Here is a 19428-nt window from a genome sequence, read left to right as displayed (position 1 = left end):
AGCAGCAGAATACACATTTTATCACTACTTCACAGTAAGCAACTAGGAAGAGAGAGAGGAGACATCCAGGTTGTAAAAAGCTGGCGAAAGTGCTAGGGGAAGCCCAACCTGCATCTAGGCAGATGTCTTCAAGGGAAACACCATAAGACAATGCCCATGAAGATGCCATGCCTCTAGTGGAGTGAGCTTTTACTCCAATAGGGCACTGTATGCCTTGCGAGTCATATGCAAGCGCAATGGCATCCACTATATAATGTGAAAACCTTTGATTTGAGACAGCCAACCCTTTAAAGCAACCTGTGACGCAGACAAGGAGCTGATCCAAAAGTCACATTTGCCTCGTGTGATCAATATATGCATGCAGTGCTCTTACAGGACACAGTGTGTGTAGCCTCTCCGCTTTGTCCGAAGTGAACAGAAGGTGGGGAGAAAGCCTGAAGGAAAATAACCTGTGCCCTGAAGGGAGTGGTCAAAGCTTTTGGCACATAGCCTTTCCTGGGTTTAAGAATGGCTTTTGATAAGCCTGGTCCAAACTCTAAGCAGGAGTCTTTGACCAACAGCGCTTGAAGGTCCCCGACATGTTTTTGTAGCCAAAGTGAGAAGCAGTGCAGACTTTAATGAGTGTATGTGTAAACTCACTGAATCCAATGACTCTAACAGTGGGCTGTGAGTGCTTTTAACACAAGCGACAAGTCCCAAACTGGCATGGTGGTGGGGCGAGATGGTCTCAACTGCCTCGTGCCACGTAATGATTTCACAGTCAAAGTGTGACTGCCCAGTGGGATATGTACGGTTGCTATGGCAGCGACATACACTTTGAGCATAGACGGGATGAGACCCGTGTCTAAACGTTCTTGTAGAAAGTGAAGGATAGGCTGTACGGTGCATTGTACAGAGTCCTCGTCTCAAGAGGAACACCAATCCCCTTAATAAAAAAGGTTTTCGAATGATGTGGACAGGTGTGCTTCATTACACTTATCGATGATTGGGAAGGTTAATGTAATTAAAATGAATTGTATTCCAAAATTAAACTACCTGTTACAATCTCTCCCTGTAGATGTCCCCCTCTCTTATTTCAAGCAATTTGATAGCATAGCGAAGTCCTTCATTTGGAATGGTAAGCATGCCAGGTTAAATTTCAATAAGTTGCATAGGCCGATTGACAAAGGTGGGTTAGGCCTACCCAAGATTTTGTTTTATTATTATGCATTTAGTCTCAGACATTTGGCTCACTGGTCGCTTCCACCTGAGAGAGCCCCTCCCTGGTTTTGTATCAAAAAGGAAGCTCTTGCCCCATCTCGCCTCTGCATAGCCTTTCGATCAAATTAATCGGAGAAGATAAGTCACAGCCCTTTATTTCGCATTTACACTCGATATGGACAAAAGTGTCCAGAGTGTTTAATTCGGATATTTATTTAAATGTAGCCTCGAGCATATGGCAGAACCCTAAACTATGCATTAATAAGTCCCCTTTCTGTTGGTCAGATTGGATTGTGAGGGGGTTAATACACTCGGTGACCTATATGAGAGTGGAGTATTGAGACCTTTTGATAGATTTTATTGGACCCCTTCTAAATTGTATAGACTTGGTCTTAAGGACACACCCACCTGCTGGCGATGCCATTTAGAAGATGGAGACACCGCCCATGTTTTTTGGGGGTGTCGTAAGATACAGGAGTTTTGGTTGAGGGTCCAGAATTTTATGGCCGACGTACTGGGTACTCGGATCTCCTTTTGCCCCAGGCTCTGTATTTTGGGTGACGGGGCGGTCATTGATGAAGGAGATAAGTACATGAAGAATTAGATCCTGGCAGGTGTTATGGTGGGCAAACAGGTTATCCTTAGAGGATGAAAGTCAGCTGGAGCCCCCTCGTTTCGTGAGTGGTGCGAGGAGATGGGCAGGGTGGCAGCTTGGGAAGAGTTGTCATATAGAAAGCTAGGCAACATGGATATGTTCATCAGGAGGTGGGGCAGCTATTTGGCCTTTTTGGAGGGCTCTCAGGGAGGGACAGTGGAGGGAGACGTGTTGTTTTAAATGTGTATGTTGTAGCCTATTTATTTTTGAACATATACTTTTTTAAAATGTATTTCTAAAAATTTTCTTCTATTTTATTGTTTGTTTGTGTGTCTCTGTCAATCGTATTTGACCACTGGGGTGTCTGTTTGTGTTGGGTGGGGTGGTTAATGTTTGGGAGGAAGGGTTGTAAATATATTATATGGAATCAATAAAAACTTTTAAGAAAAAAAAAGAAGAAAAAAAGAGGAACACCAATCAGCGAACACTCACCATTTCAACATGTATAAACGTCTTGCTGAAGGGACTCTAGCTTGTAATATGGTATCGAGCACCGGTTGCGAGAGCCTGTGCGCATCAGTCGGTGAAGGACAATACTTGAAATGGACAGGAGGGAATGCATACTTGCGTCTCGCTGGCCATTTGTGGGCTAGAGCATCCAGGCCCAGAGGGGCATAAGTCAGGGAGTACCACAGGCAACACTGTGTTGTCTCCGGTGATGCAAATAGATCTATTTCGGATTCCCTGAATCAATCCCATATTATCAGAACTGTCTGAAGACGAAGTCTCCATTCTCCTTTTAAAACACCCTGTCGTGAGAGCAAATCTGCACCGCTGTTCAGGTGACCTGCAACGTGAGTCGCACGTATTGATGGATGTTTCTCGCACCAGAGAAGAAGCTGACACCCCAGGTTCATCAATGGACATGATTGAACTCCCCCATGGCGATTTATATAGGCCACGACTGCCATGTTGTCAGTTCTGATCAGAACATGAAACACCTGGACGGCTGGTTAGAAAGTCATTAATTCTAGAAATACACAGAGTAGGTCTGCACATTTTTATTTTTTTGTGCCAGGTAGCCTGAGCACCTGTCCACTTGCCAAAGGCTGGGTGCCCATCGCACAGGGCTCCCCAGCCCGTGTTCAACGCATCCATCGTGACCACTTTGCGTCTGGACACTTGATCGTGTGCCACGCCCGTTTGGTAGAATGTGGGTGTTTTCCAAAAGGTTAACGCAGCTAGACAACGGCGTGTCACCACAAGATGTAGGCGGCCATGTCGCCATGAATGATGGGGTACAGTACCTTCAATCTGAGCCAGCACTGAAGTGGTCTCATCCACAGTAGTCCCAGCAGGTCTCGTTGAAAAAGCTTTAATTGAAATGTTTTTTATGAAAATTATTATTAAATTATTTACAATTATTATTTAATTATTTATTTTTATACACAATTTAAAATCATATTTAATCAAACTACACAATGATGACTAAGACTTTATATATATTACAACTGAATTCTCTGTTAATGCATGATTTTTGTAAAGCTGCTTTGAAAGGATGTATGTTTGAAAATGTATGAAAAACGCTATACAAATAAAAATGACTTGACTTTTCCCCAGCTTGAAATAGCATTTGTTGTACTTGAGTTTCCTATTTTGAGAGGGGAAAAGTACACAGTAGTGGTGCTCATTTCATTATATGGTGCCTAGTTAAGTTTAGCAAATCAATTAAAATAAGATTTTACAAAATGAAAAGATGTGCATGATATTCTGCCAATAAAATAAAAAATGTTTATGATTTTATTTTTGTCAAAAGTCATTGGGTGTCTCCTATTGTACATTACTATATAATTTATAGTCATTTATGTAATTTATTTTATCTGTTGAGCTGTATTTTACCTAGTCACCACATAAAGCAAATGTGATTTGATACACAAACTCAGTTCTGCAACCTGTGGTGCAGTTATTCCATTGGTCAATGACTACCGAAGCATGAAACATTTTTCCACAGAATTTCACCTTAGCTCATTACAGTGAAATAATTGTGTAGATAACATGATAAGATATCATGTCTTTTTAATGTTTAAATTGAAGGCTTTATTAAAATGAGACATTCATAGCTTCCAAGTTGTTCCATGGTTTATGATCTTCCATCCACATCTACGTGGTGACGTAGTGGTTATGGCTCTGGTACTTTGGGCATATGGTGGGAAAATATGATTGCTTGACAGTTTAGCAGTAACCTTTTCAAATAAAATGATACAAAGCATACATTTCTTTTCTTATAAAAAATGAAAAAAAATTGTGGCACAAAGGCACTTTTTCAAGAGAATTACCCAAGTTGGGTGGATTGAGGACAAAAAAAAAAATCAACCCAAACAAAGGGGCTACATTTGATCTGGGTGATAAATTTAGTCATAATAGTCCATAGGTTCATTTTTTTAAATGAATAAAAGACAGGGATGCAAACTCATGAGAGGTGAAAAAGGTGAGAAAGTCATAGCTGGCGTTCTATATATATGTTTTAGTTTATTTGTTTGTTGTGTTTAAAGCTTATTTTGTTGCATTTAAAGCTTTTTAAAGTGCACTGTAAAAAAAATAAATGTATTTAAACAGAGAAAATACCGTATAATTAAACATTCATTCCACATTTTTCAATAAAAGTGTTAAATTCCCCTAAAATACATTTATTTGCACAAAATTTACATTTTCCCTGTTACTTAACTGATTATTTGTGTTACTGGAAAAAAAAAAACAGCATTCTCCTTTAAATGAAGGTAAACATCATGATTTTCACATATGAAAATGTAATATAAAGTCTGTAAAAATATGTCTGTAAAACAAGATTTCTTCCATTGTGAAAAAAAAAAATTGTTTACAGAGAAAATAGTATAATTTAACATTCATTCCACATTTTGAATAAAAGTGTTAAATTCCCCTAAAAACTCTAAATTTACAGTTTTCAGCAAATATTGCTCATTGAAATGAATAGATTTTACTTATAAAGTCATGTTTATACTTAATTTTACACTACATTTGCGACACAAGATATTGAGTCTATGCTGTACTCATAATAATGAAAAACCTCATGAGTGTCAAAATTAATCTGGAGTTTAGTAAACTCCAAAGTAAAATGGATTTAAGCAATGCATTTTCACTCAGTGAAATTCACTTAGAAATTTTAAATGTAAGTTTACTTAATCCATTAGTGTTGAGAGATAATAAATATTTTTTCTATTTTGCATTACTGAAACTGGGTGGGAATTTATAACTGCAGAAATATAATGTAAAAATGCTACATAAAAAAATTAAAAAAATTATAATTAATTGGTTAACAAGTAGTTACCTTAACATATACAATAAAAATTATAATATATTTAATATGACAATACAGGTAATTTTACAGTAAAATATTGTTAAAAAAATATTTTACTGTATAATTAACTGTAAAAATTTGTATTATGTTTACGAGAGAATACATGTATTTTACGGTAAACTATTTGTGCAATTACAGTTAGAAACAATAATTGGGCATTCCCAGAAGTCCCTGTGCGACTTCACATTTCATTATATTCTATGGAACTAGATATGTTTCCTCTTATTTTTTTTTTATATCAGTTATGTACATTGGGGTGTTCTATGTTATATATGATGTAGTTTAGATAATATTTATTGCATTATTTTAATGTCACTTTTTTTACCGTGATGGTGTTAAGTGTTTGTGTGAATAACACTGTGCACTGTCTCAACGTGTGTATTAATGAGTCACCACATTAATTAGTCTCGTGAAACGTGCTCCTCGCTCCAGTGAAATTCTGATCGCTCCGCTCCTCGCTCCACTCCTGCTATGCTCCGCTCACATGCTCTGTATGACACGTCTTTGTAAATCTTTTAATGCTTCTAAAAGACTTTTTCCGAATGTATGAATTATAATTTGTTTAAGAAATTAAATCAGACAAAAAGATACATGTTCAGACAGATCTGCACTCTTTCGCCAGAATTCTCTCCCAGTACTGACAGTCTGCAGCGCTGCCCGACATGGTGCCCAGCAGGTAAGGGGTTGATCTCAATTACTTTCTTGGCCTCCTTTGATGCTGCAACACAATGGGAGAAAAAAATATCATATAGCAGATAAATACAGTTTCATACGGTCTTTATGATTCTTGTCTTTTAACCTGAATGCAGTTGTTAGCGCGACAGAATCCCATAAATTTGAAATGTAAAAGATATTGCTGTAAGATCAGTTTGCCTTTGACTTAGGCAAGAGTTTGCACATTGAAAACTGTAGATTGTACTTACCAATGTATTTGCCAGCTGATGCTGGGGAGTCAACCACCATAATGACTCCATGGTGGAACTTAAATGCCAGTGTTGTGGTGCCATGATTCAGATCAATGGAAAGGCAATCCTCACAGCAGCATGATTTCAGAAACTCAGAGGGCTGATGGGAACACAGAATATAAATGTTACTGGGCATCTTATACAGTATATTTACAGTTTGTTTGAATGTTTGTTTTTTTACTTTGCATTGCTGAGACCCTGCCTCCCATGTTTCAATAATAAAAACAATCTGGGGCCTGCAAGACACATATTATTGCCATTTAATCTTACTAAAAACAATAAAGCCTTTTAAATGATCTGTTACTGTATGTGTACTATGAATGCTAAAATGTGTGAAAGTATGAGGTTGACATAACATGACAAGTGGAATGAACCTGCCCCTGTCTCATAATTTGATAAACCTGCTATTGTTTCTGTCCCATGGCGGACTCGCATATCTATTTACCATAACAATGTACAGTACAGTCCCTGTAACATATGCAAAAATAGGAAATAAAATGTTAATTCATAACATAATTTGCTCTGCAGGATTAATGAATAATTTATTAACATCGAAAATAAAGTTACTTACATCAATTCCTGACCCAAAACTATAGTGATTCTACCGGTCGAGAAGGTGCATTTGCTTAAAACCAAACTGTGGCCCGGAATTGTATTTACATACAATTACTTCCAAAAGAGTACTTCCATTTTTATATCAAATGAGTATAATTAATCAAAACAGTAAAAGTAAAAATAAGCCCAGTGTACGTTTTTGGTGTAGAAAGACTAACTAAATTGTGCCCAAGACAAAAGAATGACCAAAATGTCAATTGTGAGTGGGGTGGCCAATGGGGTAGCCCAGCTTCAGTCCATGGTGGCCACGGCCACCCCTGGCCGCCCTAGCTCCGCCCCTGATGTAGGTTACAGCTATGTGTCCAATATTTAAAGAAACGAACTGTAATGTCACGCCCTCATGCAAAGAAGCATTACTATGGTGCTAATGCATTAAACTGCAGAGCAAAATATTGTAAAATTATTTGCTGTTTCTTGTATCTGACAACTATGATCTAAACCTTATTATAATTAAGGCTTTGTTTTTATTAAATATCCAGTGACAACCAGTAATCTGTTGTTCAATTGTCTTGTGCAACTAAAAATCCTACTTGACATTTGGCTACTTCTCTTTTTTTAATGTTGCTAATTAACCCATTTAACCCCCAGCTAAGTAGATATACATGCATTTTATTCCTTGGATAGCCAAATTAAACAAACCACATGCCTTAAAATAAATAAATAAAAACATTTTAAAAAGTATATTTTGATCTTGGTACAATTTGTAACTACTGTAATTCTAATAGGAAATTGCAAACAATAAAGTACAAAACATACTGTTATATATAACTAACTTGCAATAGTGAGGAAAAGGAAACAATAAACCAAGAATCACTGCAATCTTTTTAATTTGACCTTGTTTCATTTTTTGTAACTACTTTGAAAATCAAATTTTATACTGGGAGTCAATCAGTCGCTTGTTCAAAAATGAGGCTCTGTATTTTCCCACTGGTCACAATTGTGACCGCTTACATGCTTATTTTTTCTGTGAGAATCATTTACATGAATCAGAGCAATCTAATTAATAAATCATTAATAGCCCCTTTAAACATTATGTCTGGCAAAATAGTTGTATGTGTATTATGACAGGCTTTACTTGCTTCGTTTGATGGAGATTTTACACAGACATCATCTTTCAGAGTGGCACAGTAGAATTAACTGGTTCTGGTCATGTGACCATTTGCACCACCAATGTAAAAATGTTCACATGAAATCAAAACAGTCAGTACTTTTGTTTAAAGTTGACAACTTTGTGTGAAATACAACAACAACTGTTTGTAGACCCTTCAAATTTCAAACTAAATTTCGATCAAAAATATAACTGGTGCGATGGGTTTAAAGGGTTTAAGTTGTTTGATTGCTTTAATAGTTTCGTAATTAGATTCTGCCCAGGTTTCACATTGATTTAAAAACAAATGAGACTTGTGTATGTGCAGCATACAAATAGCCTAAATATGTTAGTCTTTAGGTTTTGCACTTACTTTCACTATAAATACACAAAGCTTCAATCAAAGTCTATAAAATGTTATCATAATAATACTAGTTGTATATAATAATTACCTAAAATGTTTCAACATAGGATTGTGTTTTGTGTATTTTTACCAGGCTCCGTTCTTGTATCCGAGTTAAAAAGCTATTTGTGTTTATATAAAAAAATCTGTGCATTGCATATGTTGGAAATGGTAAGGTTTTATTGATTAGTATCTTTGCACTTTATGCTCTCTGCACCTAGCACTACCAGTCATGGAATTACAGATCATGATATATTCCATCAGATATAAAAAGTGATTTTCATCTAAATCAGAGTTAACATCAAGACATTTTTGTTACTTCAAAACGGTAACTTGAAAAGATCACTCTTCAAGGCTGCTTTATGACTTCACACTGTATTTTGTATTTTTGTAAAACTGGGGTTGTGCCTATCTTATATTTATACTTTGCTCGTCTGCAAGAGAAAGACAAAGAGAGATCAATATATTACCTATATTAGATATTAACTAAAGTTAAAGGAAAAGTTCACCCGAAAATGAAAATTATGTCATTGTTTACTCACAATAATGTTGTTCCAAAACCATATGACTTTCTTTCTTCCATGGAACACAAAGGAAGAATTTCTGTTTTGTTTTCGGTAGTTCATTCTTCTCCCTCGTGAGAGTTTTGATTTGTATTTTAATTGTTTCATTAAATAAAAGCCTTATTCTGCCTTCATGCATTTGGGTCCTTCCTTCTCTCAGTACCACGTACTGTGACAGAACAATCCAACCAATTTTTGTCCCAGCCGAGGCACAATGGGCATCTTCCTTTCTCCATCTCCCATCACTGACTGAATTCGTCGGCACATGATTCAGTTGATCCACCTTCGCAATGTCTGTCTGAGGGGAACTGAGGTGAGGGACTTAGCATGTGGGTTTTTAATTTCAGTGGATGAGCTGGAATATGATGGGACGGATCTTAAAGAGGTTTATAACATCTGCCTCGATCAACCTCTCAGCCAGGGAGAAATGGAGAAGCTGGGGCATTTGGGCTTTTGGGACATTGTTGACCACCTTTACGAGTGCAGGGAGTCTGCACTCCCATCCCAAGAGGGGTTTCCCCAGGCAGACCATACCATCATCCAACCCTCAGAAAGCCCAATCCCCAGTCCTCCTATGACCCGTAAATGGAGGAGGAGGTGGAGGAACAATGGGTAAGCTGCAGCCACCCTGCTCAAGGCCGCTGCTGACCGCCAGGAGGCGGAGGAGGCAGCTGCTGATCACCAGGAGGCAGTGGCCATTCCCGCTGCAGTGATTCCGACCATCCAGAGGAGGAGGAGGAGAAGGAAGCAGAGTAAGGCATCTGTTCTGCAGTCGCTGCCAGCGTTCCCGGCCACGGAGGCCGTTCCCCAGTCACTGCCAGCGTTCCCGGGCATGGAGGCCATTCCCCAATCGCTGCCAGCGTTCCCGGCCATGGAGGCCATTCCCCTGTCGCTGCCAGTGTTCCTGGCCACGGAGGCTATTCCCCAGTCACTGCCAGCGCTCCCGACCTTAGAGGTCGTTCCCCGGTCGCTGCCAGCTCCCTCGGCCACGGAGGCCGTTCCCCTGCCGCTGTCAGCGTTCTCGGCCACGGAGGCCATTTCATAGTTGCTGCCAGCGCTCCCGACCATGGCGGTAGCCGCACAGCCTGTCCAGTTCCCCGTGGCACCGACAATCATGCCATGGTCGAAATCACTGAGATCACATTTTTTCCCCATTCTGATGGTCGATGAGAACATTAAATGAAGCTTCTGACCCGTATCTGCATGATTATATGCACTGCACTGCTGCCACACGATTGGCTGATCAGATAGTTGCATGAATAAGTAGGAATACATCCTAATAAAGTTCTCAGTGAGTGTACATGCTTACACAATATGACAAAGACATTTGTATACCACAGATGGAAAAGTAGAAAGTTTGCACTATTGTATTCTTACATATTAAAAAACTAAATATCAGACATTATGCATCTCAGCCTAACACAAACACGCACCTGAAAAGCACGTCTTGTAGTATGTTAACTGCCATTATGACTCTTGGGTTCCTGCCACTGTTCATGGAGAAAATGGTGAGGTTTGATGACAACATATCGTCTTCTCTGTATCCGCTGCTGTTCATGCTCCACAACTAACACAAACTATATACAGGTGCATCTCAATAAATTAGAATGTCGTGGAAAAGTTCATTTATTTCAGTAATTCAACTCAAATTGTGAAACTCGTGTATTAAATAAATTCAGTGCACACAGACTGAAGTAGTTTAAGTCTTTGGTTCTTTTAATTGTGATGATTTTGGCTCACATTTAACAAAAGCCCACCAATTCACTATCTCAAAAAATTAGAATACATCATAAGGCCAATAAAAAAAAAAAAACTTTTGTGAATTGTTGGCCTTCTGGAAAGTATGTTCATTTACTGTATATGTACTCAATACTTGGTAGGGGCTCCTTTTGCTTTAATTACTGCCTCAATTCGGCGTGGCATGGAGGTGATCAGTTTGTGGCACTGCTGAGGTGGTATGGAAGCCCAGGTTTCTTTGACAGTGGCCTTCAGCTCATCTGCATTTTTTGGTCTCTTGTTTCTCATTTTCCTCTTGACAATACCCCATAGATTCTCTATGGGGTTCAGGTCTGGTGAGTTTGCTGGCCAGTCAAGCACACCAACACCATGGTCATTTAACCAACTTTTGGTGCTTTTGGCAGTGTGGGCAGGTGCCAAATCCTGCTGGAAAATGAAATCAGCATTTTTAAAAAGCTGGTCAGCAGAAGGAAGCATGAAGTGCTCCAAAATTTCTTGGTAAACGGGTGCAGTGACTTTGGTTTTCAAAAAACACAATGGACCAACACCAGCAGATGACATTGCACCCCAAATCATCACAGACTGTGGAAACTTAACACTGGTTTTCAAGCAACTTGGGCTATGAGCTTTTCCACCCTTCCTCCAGACTCTAGGACCTTGGTTTCCAAATGAAATACAAAACTTGCTCTCATCTGAAAAGAGGACTTTGGAACACTGGGCAACAGTCCAGTTCTTCTTCTCCTTAGCCCAGGTAAGACGCCTCTGACGTTGTCTGTGGTTCAGGAGTGGCTTAACAAGAGGAATACGACAACTGTAGCCAAATTCCTTGACATGTCTGTGTGTGGTGGCTCTTGATGTCTTGACCCCAGCCTCAGTCCATTCCTTGTGAAGTTCACCCAAATTCTTGAATCGATTTTGCTTGACAATCGTAAGGCTGCGGTTCTCTCGGTTGGTTGTGCATCTTTTTCTTCCACACTTTTTCCTTCCACTCAACTTTCTGTTAACATGCTTGGATACAGCACTCTGTGAACAGCCAGCTTCTTTGGCAATGAATGTTTGTGGCTTACCCTCCTTGTGAAGGGTGTCAATGATTGTCTTCTGGACAACTGTCAGATCAGCAGTCTTCCCCATGATTGTGTAGCCTAGTGAACCAAACTGAGAGACCATTTTGAAGGCTCAGGAAACCTTTGCAGGTGTTTTGAGTTGATTAGCTGATTGGCATGTCAAAATATTCTAATTTTTTGAGATAGTGAATTGGTGGGTTTTTGTTAAATGTGAGCCAAAATCATCACAATTAAAAGAACCAAAGACTTAAACTACTTCAGTCTGTGTGCATTGAATTTATTTAATACACGAGTTTCACAATTTGAGCTGAATTACTGAAATAAATGAACTTTTCCATGACATTCTAATTTATTGAGATGCACCTGTATATATATATATATATATATATATATATATATATATATATATATATATATATATATATATATATATATTATTATTATTATTATTATTTATACTGAAGCATTTAAGAAATTTTTTTTGTTGTAAGTTCTGTATTGACACTGATACAAAAATACACTGAAGACACAGAAAACATTTTATTTTACCTGGGGCAATTTAACTTTAATTCTACTGTTACTTACTATATATTGGGTGCAATGAAGTGTGACAGAATTTTTGTCTGCAGCAACTTCATCAGAAGTGGCTCTTGTGTCTGTTCACAGAACTACACCATCCTACACACACGCATAAAACATAATACTTCCTGACCTTGTGGAATTTTCGAAGTTAAAACTTGACAGAGGAGGCTCGAAGGCGGAAGAAAAAGCCATGTCCGGAATCTAATGCCATCCGTCGGAGGAAATTGATGTAATGCGCGTGAGCGACTACGTCGCGATTTCAGGTGAACGCGAAAATCCATAGTTGTTGAGCGACCCGTGCCCGAGCCCTTCATCCGCAATTTCTATGTTGAGTTTTAATAATGGAAAGGCATCAGTCTCACGCGCAAGTAAAAGGTGTCAGCACGGGCGTAAGTATTTATTATGCTTATGTTCATTGAACATTTTCAAGATCATCTTTCGGTCTTTGAGATTTGTTTGTTTGGGTATTGACGCGAACGCGTCTGCGATCAGGCAGGTGATGTTTTTTCTTTTTTTTTTTTCTGAGACAGTTTTATAAATATAATATATTAATTCGCTTCAATATTTTACTGCAAGTCTTAGGGTGATGAGGAATTTGCAGTTTTTCTAAGTAGCACGACGCCCGAAGTTACTTTCACTTTCATTGGATGAGTATGACGTGGATTTATTTTCAGATATTAAATGTATAATCTCAGAATATAGCTTCTATTAGTAGAAATCTGAAGACCATGGCTCTAATAAATTATGACACATTAATTCCTACTTAGGTCACGCATTCTTTGCACAATAATGTTAATAAGGGAATATGACTATATTCTGAAGAATGTATCATGATGTCTGGTCCCATCATAAAGGCTAAACTAATCATTCGCATACAGTTATCTCATTACTTACCATAATAACAATAATGAAAATGTTTATTACAATTCTTTATTGGTTAGACCACCATTCTTGCTGTTAAGTTCAATGGAGGAGTTATCATTGGTTCTGACTCCAGAGCTTCTATGGGAGAGTGAGTATCTTATAACACATTGTTTATTCACCTACACACTTTTGCACATTTTCTGACAATATAAACTTTACTTACAGGTCCTATGTTTCATCCAAAACTATCAACAAGCTGATCCAGGTGCATGATAGAATATTCTGCTGCATAGCTGGATCACTGGCAGATGCACAAGCTGTTACCAAAATGGCCAAATTTCAGCTGTCATTCCACAGGTCTTTTATATTTCTGTAGCATATTTTGCATTTCTATAGTATCTGATAAAATAGGCAAAAGAAAAACTAAGTGACAGTAGCTGAATCATTGTCTCTATGTTTCTTTAGTATTCAGATGGAATCTCCACCATTGGTGAAAGCAGCAGCATCCATTATGAGGGAACTTTGCTATAGCAATAAGGAGGAGTTGCAGGCAGGCTTCATAACAGCAGGTTGGGATAGGAAAAAAGGACCACAGGTGATGCGCTGCTGGACACACAAAGAAAATAGATCAAGTACAATGGTTTGAACATGGTGTACAGTTCTGCATCAAAGTCCCATGATGTGACTCTCACATACCCTCAAAGGTTCTGTAGGTGTCCAACTTGAAATAATATAATTAAATATGTAATATATAATATTATTATCCTTTAGTTTTCTGTAATATTGCTGTCATTTTTTTCTATCACAGTTATGTTAGAGGGATAGTTCACACAAAAATAAAAATTCTCTCATTATTATTCACCCTCATGCCATCTCAAACTCATAGGATTTTCTTTCTACTTCGGAACACAAATGAAGATATTTTAAAGAACGTATGAGGTGTTTGTTTCCTTACAATGTAAGTCAATGGGGTCCAAAACTTTCAAGCTCCAAAAATGACATAAAGGCAGCATAGAAGTAAATCATATGGCATGAGGTGTTTAATCTGCCACCCCCCCCCCCCAAAAAAAAAACTCAACACGCAACTCTATTATTTAACTCGTGTCTGCATTTTCAAAATAGCCCAATTGAGTGTGGAAACCGCAAACCTGGCAACACAGTATCTAGTTTGTGTTCTGCACTCTGTGCATGAGTCAAGCGTGAGGAACTGCGTGAACAAGCTTCTCATGAACACACCACTGCAGATGTCCTGATTTATAGTGAATAATTATTTAAATGTTGGTCTTTTTCTCATCCAAAGTGATCGTATCACTTCAGAAAACATGGATTCAACAATTTTGGACCCCATTTACTTTGACAAAAACACCTCATAGATTTATCAAAATATCTTTGTTTTCTGCAGAAGACAGAAAGTCATACAAGTTTGAAATGGCATGAGTGTGTGTAAATAATGAGAGAATTTTCATTTTTGGGAGAACTATCACAAAAACAGCATGGTTTTAGTCTCTACTTAATTTAAAGGGATCATGACATGAAGAAACACATTTTCCTTGATCTGTTTACACAGAAGAGGTCATTGTACTATAAAAACATACTGTAAGTTTCAGAACTCAAAACTTCCTCACTGCATAAAGAATATTTGTTGAAACCAAGCTGCCAAAACGACTCATCCTCTACTTCCTCCACATTGTGATGTCACATTGTGGTAGACATTTGCATCTGACCACCTCTGCAACAACACATCAACGCCTACTTTACCTTATCACTTCCGTAGCCCACCTCACAGCAGTGAGCAGTGAGATGGCAAGAGCGGAGAGCCAATCATAACAGTGGCCGTTTATTGTCAAGTCTTAGAGAAGCAGCACCAAAATTGACCATTTCTGACAGAGGGTCAGAATATGGGTGTAAAATGATCATGTTTTACAAATATATTACTGTTTTTTTGTGCAAAGAAACTTTACTAATATTATATGTGAACCTCAGGAAAATATTAAAATAATAAAAAAAGGCATGTCATGACCCCTTTAATGTTATACAAATCTCTGTTGTGTGTACTTAAGTGGCACTCTTTTTTGCAAACTTTTGTCTTTGTACAGATATACACAGTGGCTTTGGGAGGAATGCTACTCAATTTGCCTTTCACCATTGGTGGATCTGGCAGCACGTATATCTACGGTTATGTGGATGCCAAATTCAAACCTGACATGAGTTTAGAAGAGGCTACACAGTTTGCCAAGAATGGTACAGTAGAATTGGGGAAAAATTGGATCTTGTAAATGGAAGTTCCATAACATTTACAAGAAACTGTAAAAAGGGCTGATAAATGATGTCTCTGTCTCCACAGCTTTGGCTCTGGCTATGGGTCGGGACAATGTTAGTGGTGGTGTGGTTCACCTGGTTGTGATCACTGAAGCAGGAGTTGAGCATATAGTTGTTCCTGGAGATAAACTGCCCAAGTTCCATGATGAATAGGACACAATTGTAACCGAACTGAAATCCAGATATCACTACTCCTGCATAAATGTTTGCAGATTTAAGTATTTTGAGACATTCAAATCTTACTTTTCAATCCTTTTTGTTATTCATAATAAATATTCAAAAGTGTTATGTCATATAGTGTCATGTCCCTTCTTACATATTTTGCATATTTTATAAATGCATATTTGTCAGTTTTAGATTACTCCATTTGCTTTATAGAAATAATCAAATTGAAGTACAGTATGTAACAAAGACCAAGAAAAAATTACCAGAGGCGGTTTCAGAAAAGCAGTCAGCATCTTAAATGATCTGACTTAATTATGTACTTTCCTCATTGTCTGACTAACACTATGAAGGGCCATTGTTTATCTGATTGTTTGTGTACCGTTGAGATAAGATACATTTATATACTGAAATTAAGTCAAGAATAGGTCAACAAATTTTTATTTTTTTTTCTATTGCATTGACATTACTGAAAGCTGAATGTAGTAAATGGGTAGTCTGAAAAATATAAACGGCTTTTCCTAAGTATCAGACCTTTTAATATGGTAGATTAAATTACAACGCTGTAATAAGGCTTCGGCGTTTGAATGACTACAATAGGAACTTGTTTGTTTCACTTTCTGTTATACTCAGAAAATGGAGGAGTAATGTAGGCGCTTTAAAAACTGCAGGCCAGACAGAACGAGGACAAATTAAATTGTTCTTTATAGTGATTGAATTCTCTTGCACAAACTAGCAAACGCTTCATTTGAGGTGCGCTATCGAGTATCGAGTCTTTTTTGGCGTCACGCGCAGACAGGTTCCTACAGGACAGGTAGTCGTTTGCTATCCATTCAACATGGAGGAATCGTTCGCAGAACCAGGATGGCTTTCTGAGGAGGTCAAAACTGGGGTGAGTTATCGGCTCATGACCTTAAAAGACACAAACAAGATGTTTATTACAAGCTGACTATAAAGTTTCAAAGTTTTAATATTAAAGTTGTTTGAGTCTGCGATATCGTTTCAGACCGTAACTTGCTCCAGCAAGTTTTAACAAGGATGTGCATTGTGTGAATCGTTTTTAAAGGAATATTCTGGGTTTAATACAAGTCAAGCCCAATCGACAGTATTTATGGCATCATTTTGAGAACAGCAAAAATGTATTTCGATGTGTCCCTCCTTTTCTTTAAAAAAGCTAAAACTTAGGTTATAGTGAGGCACTTGCAATGGAAGTGAATGGGCCAATCAGTAAACGTTAAATTAACCAAAAGTATAGCCACAAGATGTAAAGAATATCTGTGTTAACATGATTTTAGTGTGATAAAATCATGTGCTAACCTTTACCTTTTCTGTAAAGTTATATCCAATTTTACAACTTTGATGCCATGATGTAACACCATAAACACTATAACCCTAAAATGACAGTAAAAATTATGATTTGAACAGCTTTAAAGCTCAAATAATACACAAGTTTTAACAGAGTAATTAATATAAGTGCTTTTATAAAATTATAAGCTTCACATTTCTGTCTTTCAACCCTCCAAAAATTGGCCCCATTCTCTCCATTGGAAGTGTCTCACTGTAACATTGATTTTTTTTTTATGAAAAGGAGGAGTCGAAATTAATTTTTTGTGTAAATCAACATGATAACATATATGCTGTAAATTGAGCTTAACTTGTATTTAACCCAAAATATTCCTTTAAGGATATAACCAGACCTTGTTTTTCTATTAAATAAATACTAGTTTGGATGTTTTTGCCATTTTAGACGACCATCATTGCTGTTACATTTGACGGTGGAGTTGTTCTTGGCTCTGACTCGCGTGTTTCTGCAGGGTAAGAGAAAACTGTGCTATAGTTTAAGTAACGATGCAATAGATTCGAACAATTATCACTTGGTGCAAAACTTTCCATTGGAAATTTAAACCACCTGAATAACTAAATAGTAGGAAAACTTTGTATTAAGACCTACTAAATAACATGCTTTTTGTCTCAATGGGTTCTGTTACAAGTTAGTATTGTCCAACAAAACACATGTTGAAATGCCTCTTCTCTGGAATTTGTTCTCAGGGAGTCAGTGGTGAATCGTGTGATGAACAAGCTTTCCCCCCTCCATGATAAGATTTACTGTGCTTTGTCTGGATCAGCAGCTGATGCTCAAACCATTGCTGAGATAGTCAACTACCAACTGGATGTGCACAGGTATTTATCACTATTATCCTTTAGTCCTGTGTGTCTATTAGGCATGTACCTACTTAATCATTGTAATAACTGTCCGATGCAATATATATTTAGAGATAATTTTCCATTATCACAAAAATGTGCTGTATACTGGAATAATGTTCTTTTACAGTATTGAGGTGGAAGATGACCCACTGGTATGCTCTGCTGCAACTCTGGTGAAGAATATTTCATACAAATACAAAGAGGAACTATCAGCACATCTTATTGTTGCAGGGTGGGACAGGAAAGAAGGAGGACAGGTTAGATAGTACTGTATTTTTGTTTTTTATTGCAGATACAGTATTTAGTGAATAAAATGAATAGTATAATAGTCAATAGTCACAAAAGTCAGATTACAAATCCTACGGATATTAGATATTATAATAATTATGTTGTATACGTGGCCATTTCTCCCATATCCAAACAGGTGTATGCAACACTGAGTGGTTTGCTGACAAGGCAGCCTTTTGCTATTGGTGGCTCTGGGAGTTTTTACATCAATGGCTTTGTGGACGCAGAGTACAAGAAAAACATGACAAAGAGAGAATGCCAAGATTTTGTTGTGAATGGTAAGGGTTGTTTTCAATGCAATATACTAATGCATTTTTTAGAATAACTTTGGGTCCTCATTTAGTAAAGGAGGTGGCACCTCATTTAGCAGCAGTGACTTGAACCAAGCATGATCAAATGTTGCTTAATATCAAACAAAAAATTTTATTTTTTGCCCCAGTTTCCTTAACACTGTAGTAATCTATATTTCTGACTGTTTTGCACTGAATAGTGCAGATGATGCCACAACATTTAAACTCAGGTCACTACTTTAACTTCTCCATTTTAAAAACACTAAATATCTTCTTGTTTATTTTGGTTTACATCTTTGGCACAAGATGGATCCCTAAGATTAATTTTAACTGGACAACCTCCCCTATAACTGATTTATTCATATGATAGTACAATGAATGAAGATCAGTATGGATGCCTAACAGATTGACAGATAATTCTAAAGAATTCTATCCCCACTTGTACTCTGTGTCTGTAAAATGTTAAAGCTCTCTCTATCTCTCCGTCTAGCACTCACTCTGGCGATGGGTCGAGATGGCTCAAGTGGAGGTGTTGCATATGTTGTCACCATTGACCAAGATGGAACAGAAGAGAAGTGTGTCTTAGGAAATGAACTACCCAAATTTTTTGACGAGTGAAACACAGGACTTTGTTGTTAAATTAAGGATGTTGCATGTTAACACACCAACTGTATACTTGTAAACTTCTTAAACAGAGCAAGACAACATACAGCATATTAAAATTGTGCAGATTTAACTGTATCAGAATCAGTTTTGGACATTCAACACATACAAATTCAAACACACACATACCCCTACACGAACTGCTGTATTCACTTTGATTCACAAAGTTTTATCATAAATTAAAAAAAATATTAGTGCTGTTTAATTGTCACAAAAATATTTTGGAGTTAGAGAGTTTAAATTATTCTTTTGTGGTAAGCAACATTATGCCACAAATGCTGCTGATTGAGCTCAACTTGTATTGAACCCCGAATATTCCTTTGTTTTGAAAATGTAAGTATTATATATTAAGTATTATATAAGTATTATAATTATTCCCTTAATAAATAGAAACCAGGGGTAGACCTGCTGAAAAAAAAAAAAAAAAAACAGGTTTAAGATTGTCATTCA

The 19428-nt window shown here is 37.5% G+C and overlaps 3 protein-coding genes across 4 annotated transcripts; 2 read left to right on the top strand and 1 right to left on the bottom strand.

The window, feature by feature from the left end:
• Positions 1-5193: 5193 nt before the first annotated feature.
• On the bottom strand, positions 5194-10311 carry LOC127425283 (proteasome subunit beta type-8-like). Of its 2 annotated transcripts, XR_007894599.1 has the most exons (3): positions 10238-10311; positions 6095-6236; positions 5194-5889 (listed from the first exon to the last, which is right to left on the bottom strand). XR_007894599.1 is itself a non-coding variant. In XM_051671051.1 (2 exons), exons 1-2 carry the CDS (start codon positions 6270-6272, stop codon positions 5747-5749), a joined length of 321 nt encoding a protein of 106 aa, XP_051527011.1. In that variant the 5' UTR covers positions 6273-6754; the 3' UTR covers positions 5194-5746. The 2 variants fall into 2 exon arrangements, 1 of the variants encoding a protein (XP_051527011.1); XM_051671051.1 differs by lacking the exon at positions 10238-10311 and having other exon boundaries at positions 6095-6754.
• A 1979-nt stretch (positions 10312-12290) lies between these two features.
• LOC127424962 (proteasome subunit beta type-6-A like protein) lies at positions 12291-15663 on the top strand. Its single transcript, XM_051670542.1, has 6 exons — positions 12291-12576; positions 13129-13199; positions 13277-13408; positions 13517-13646; positions 15148-15292; positions 15396-15663. The coding sequence occupies exons 1-6, from the start codon at positions 12529-12531 to the stop codon at positions 15521-15523; spliced, it is 654 nt and encodes a 217-aa protein (XP_051526502.1). The 5' UTR covers positions 12291-12528; the 3' UTR covers positions 15524-15663.
• Positions 15664-16141: 478 nt separating this feature from the next.
• LOC127424961 (proteasome subunit beta type-9-like) lies at positions 16142-19197 on the top strand. The gene is made up of 6 exons (XM_051670541.1): positions 16142-16424; positions 17280-17347; positions 17582-17713; positions 17865-17994; positions 18162-18303; positions 18806-19197. Exons 1-6 carry the CDS (start codon positions 16371-16373, stop codon positions 18931-18933), a joined length of 654 nt encoding a protein of 217 aa, XP_051526501.1. The 5' UTR covers positions 16142-16370; the 3' UTR covers positions 18934-19197.
• The last annotated feature ends 231 nt before the right edge of the window (positions 19198-19428 follow it).

The sequence above is a fragment of the Myxocyprinus asiaticus genome, chromosome 34 (genome assembly GCF_019703515.2).
Source record: "Myxocyprinus asiaticus isolate MX2 ecotype Aquarium Trade chromosome 34, UBuf_Myxa_2, whole genome shotgun sequence".
Classification (NCBI taxonomy): domain Eukaryota; kingdom Metazoa; phylum Chordata; class Actinopteri; order Cypriniformes; family Catostomidae; genus Myxocyprinus; species Myxocyprinus asiaticus.
The sequence above is the reverse complement of the archived record's forward strand: the minus strand, read 5'-3'. Positions and strand labels throughout refer to the sequence as shown.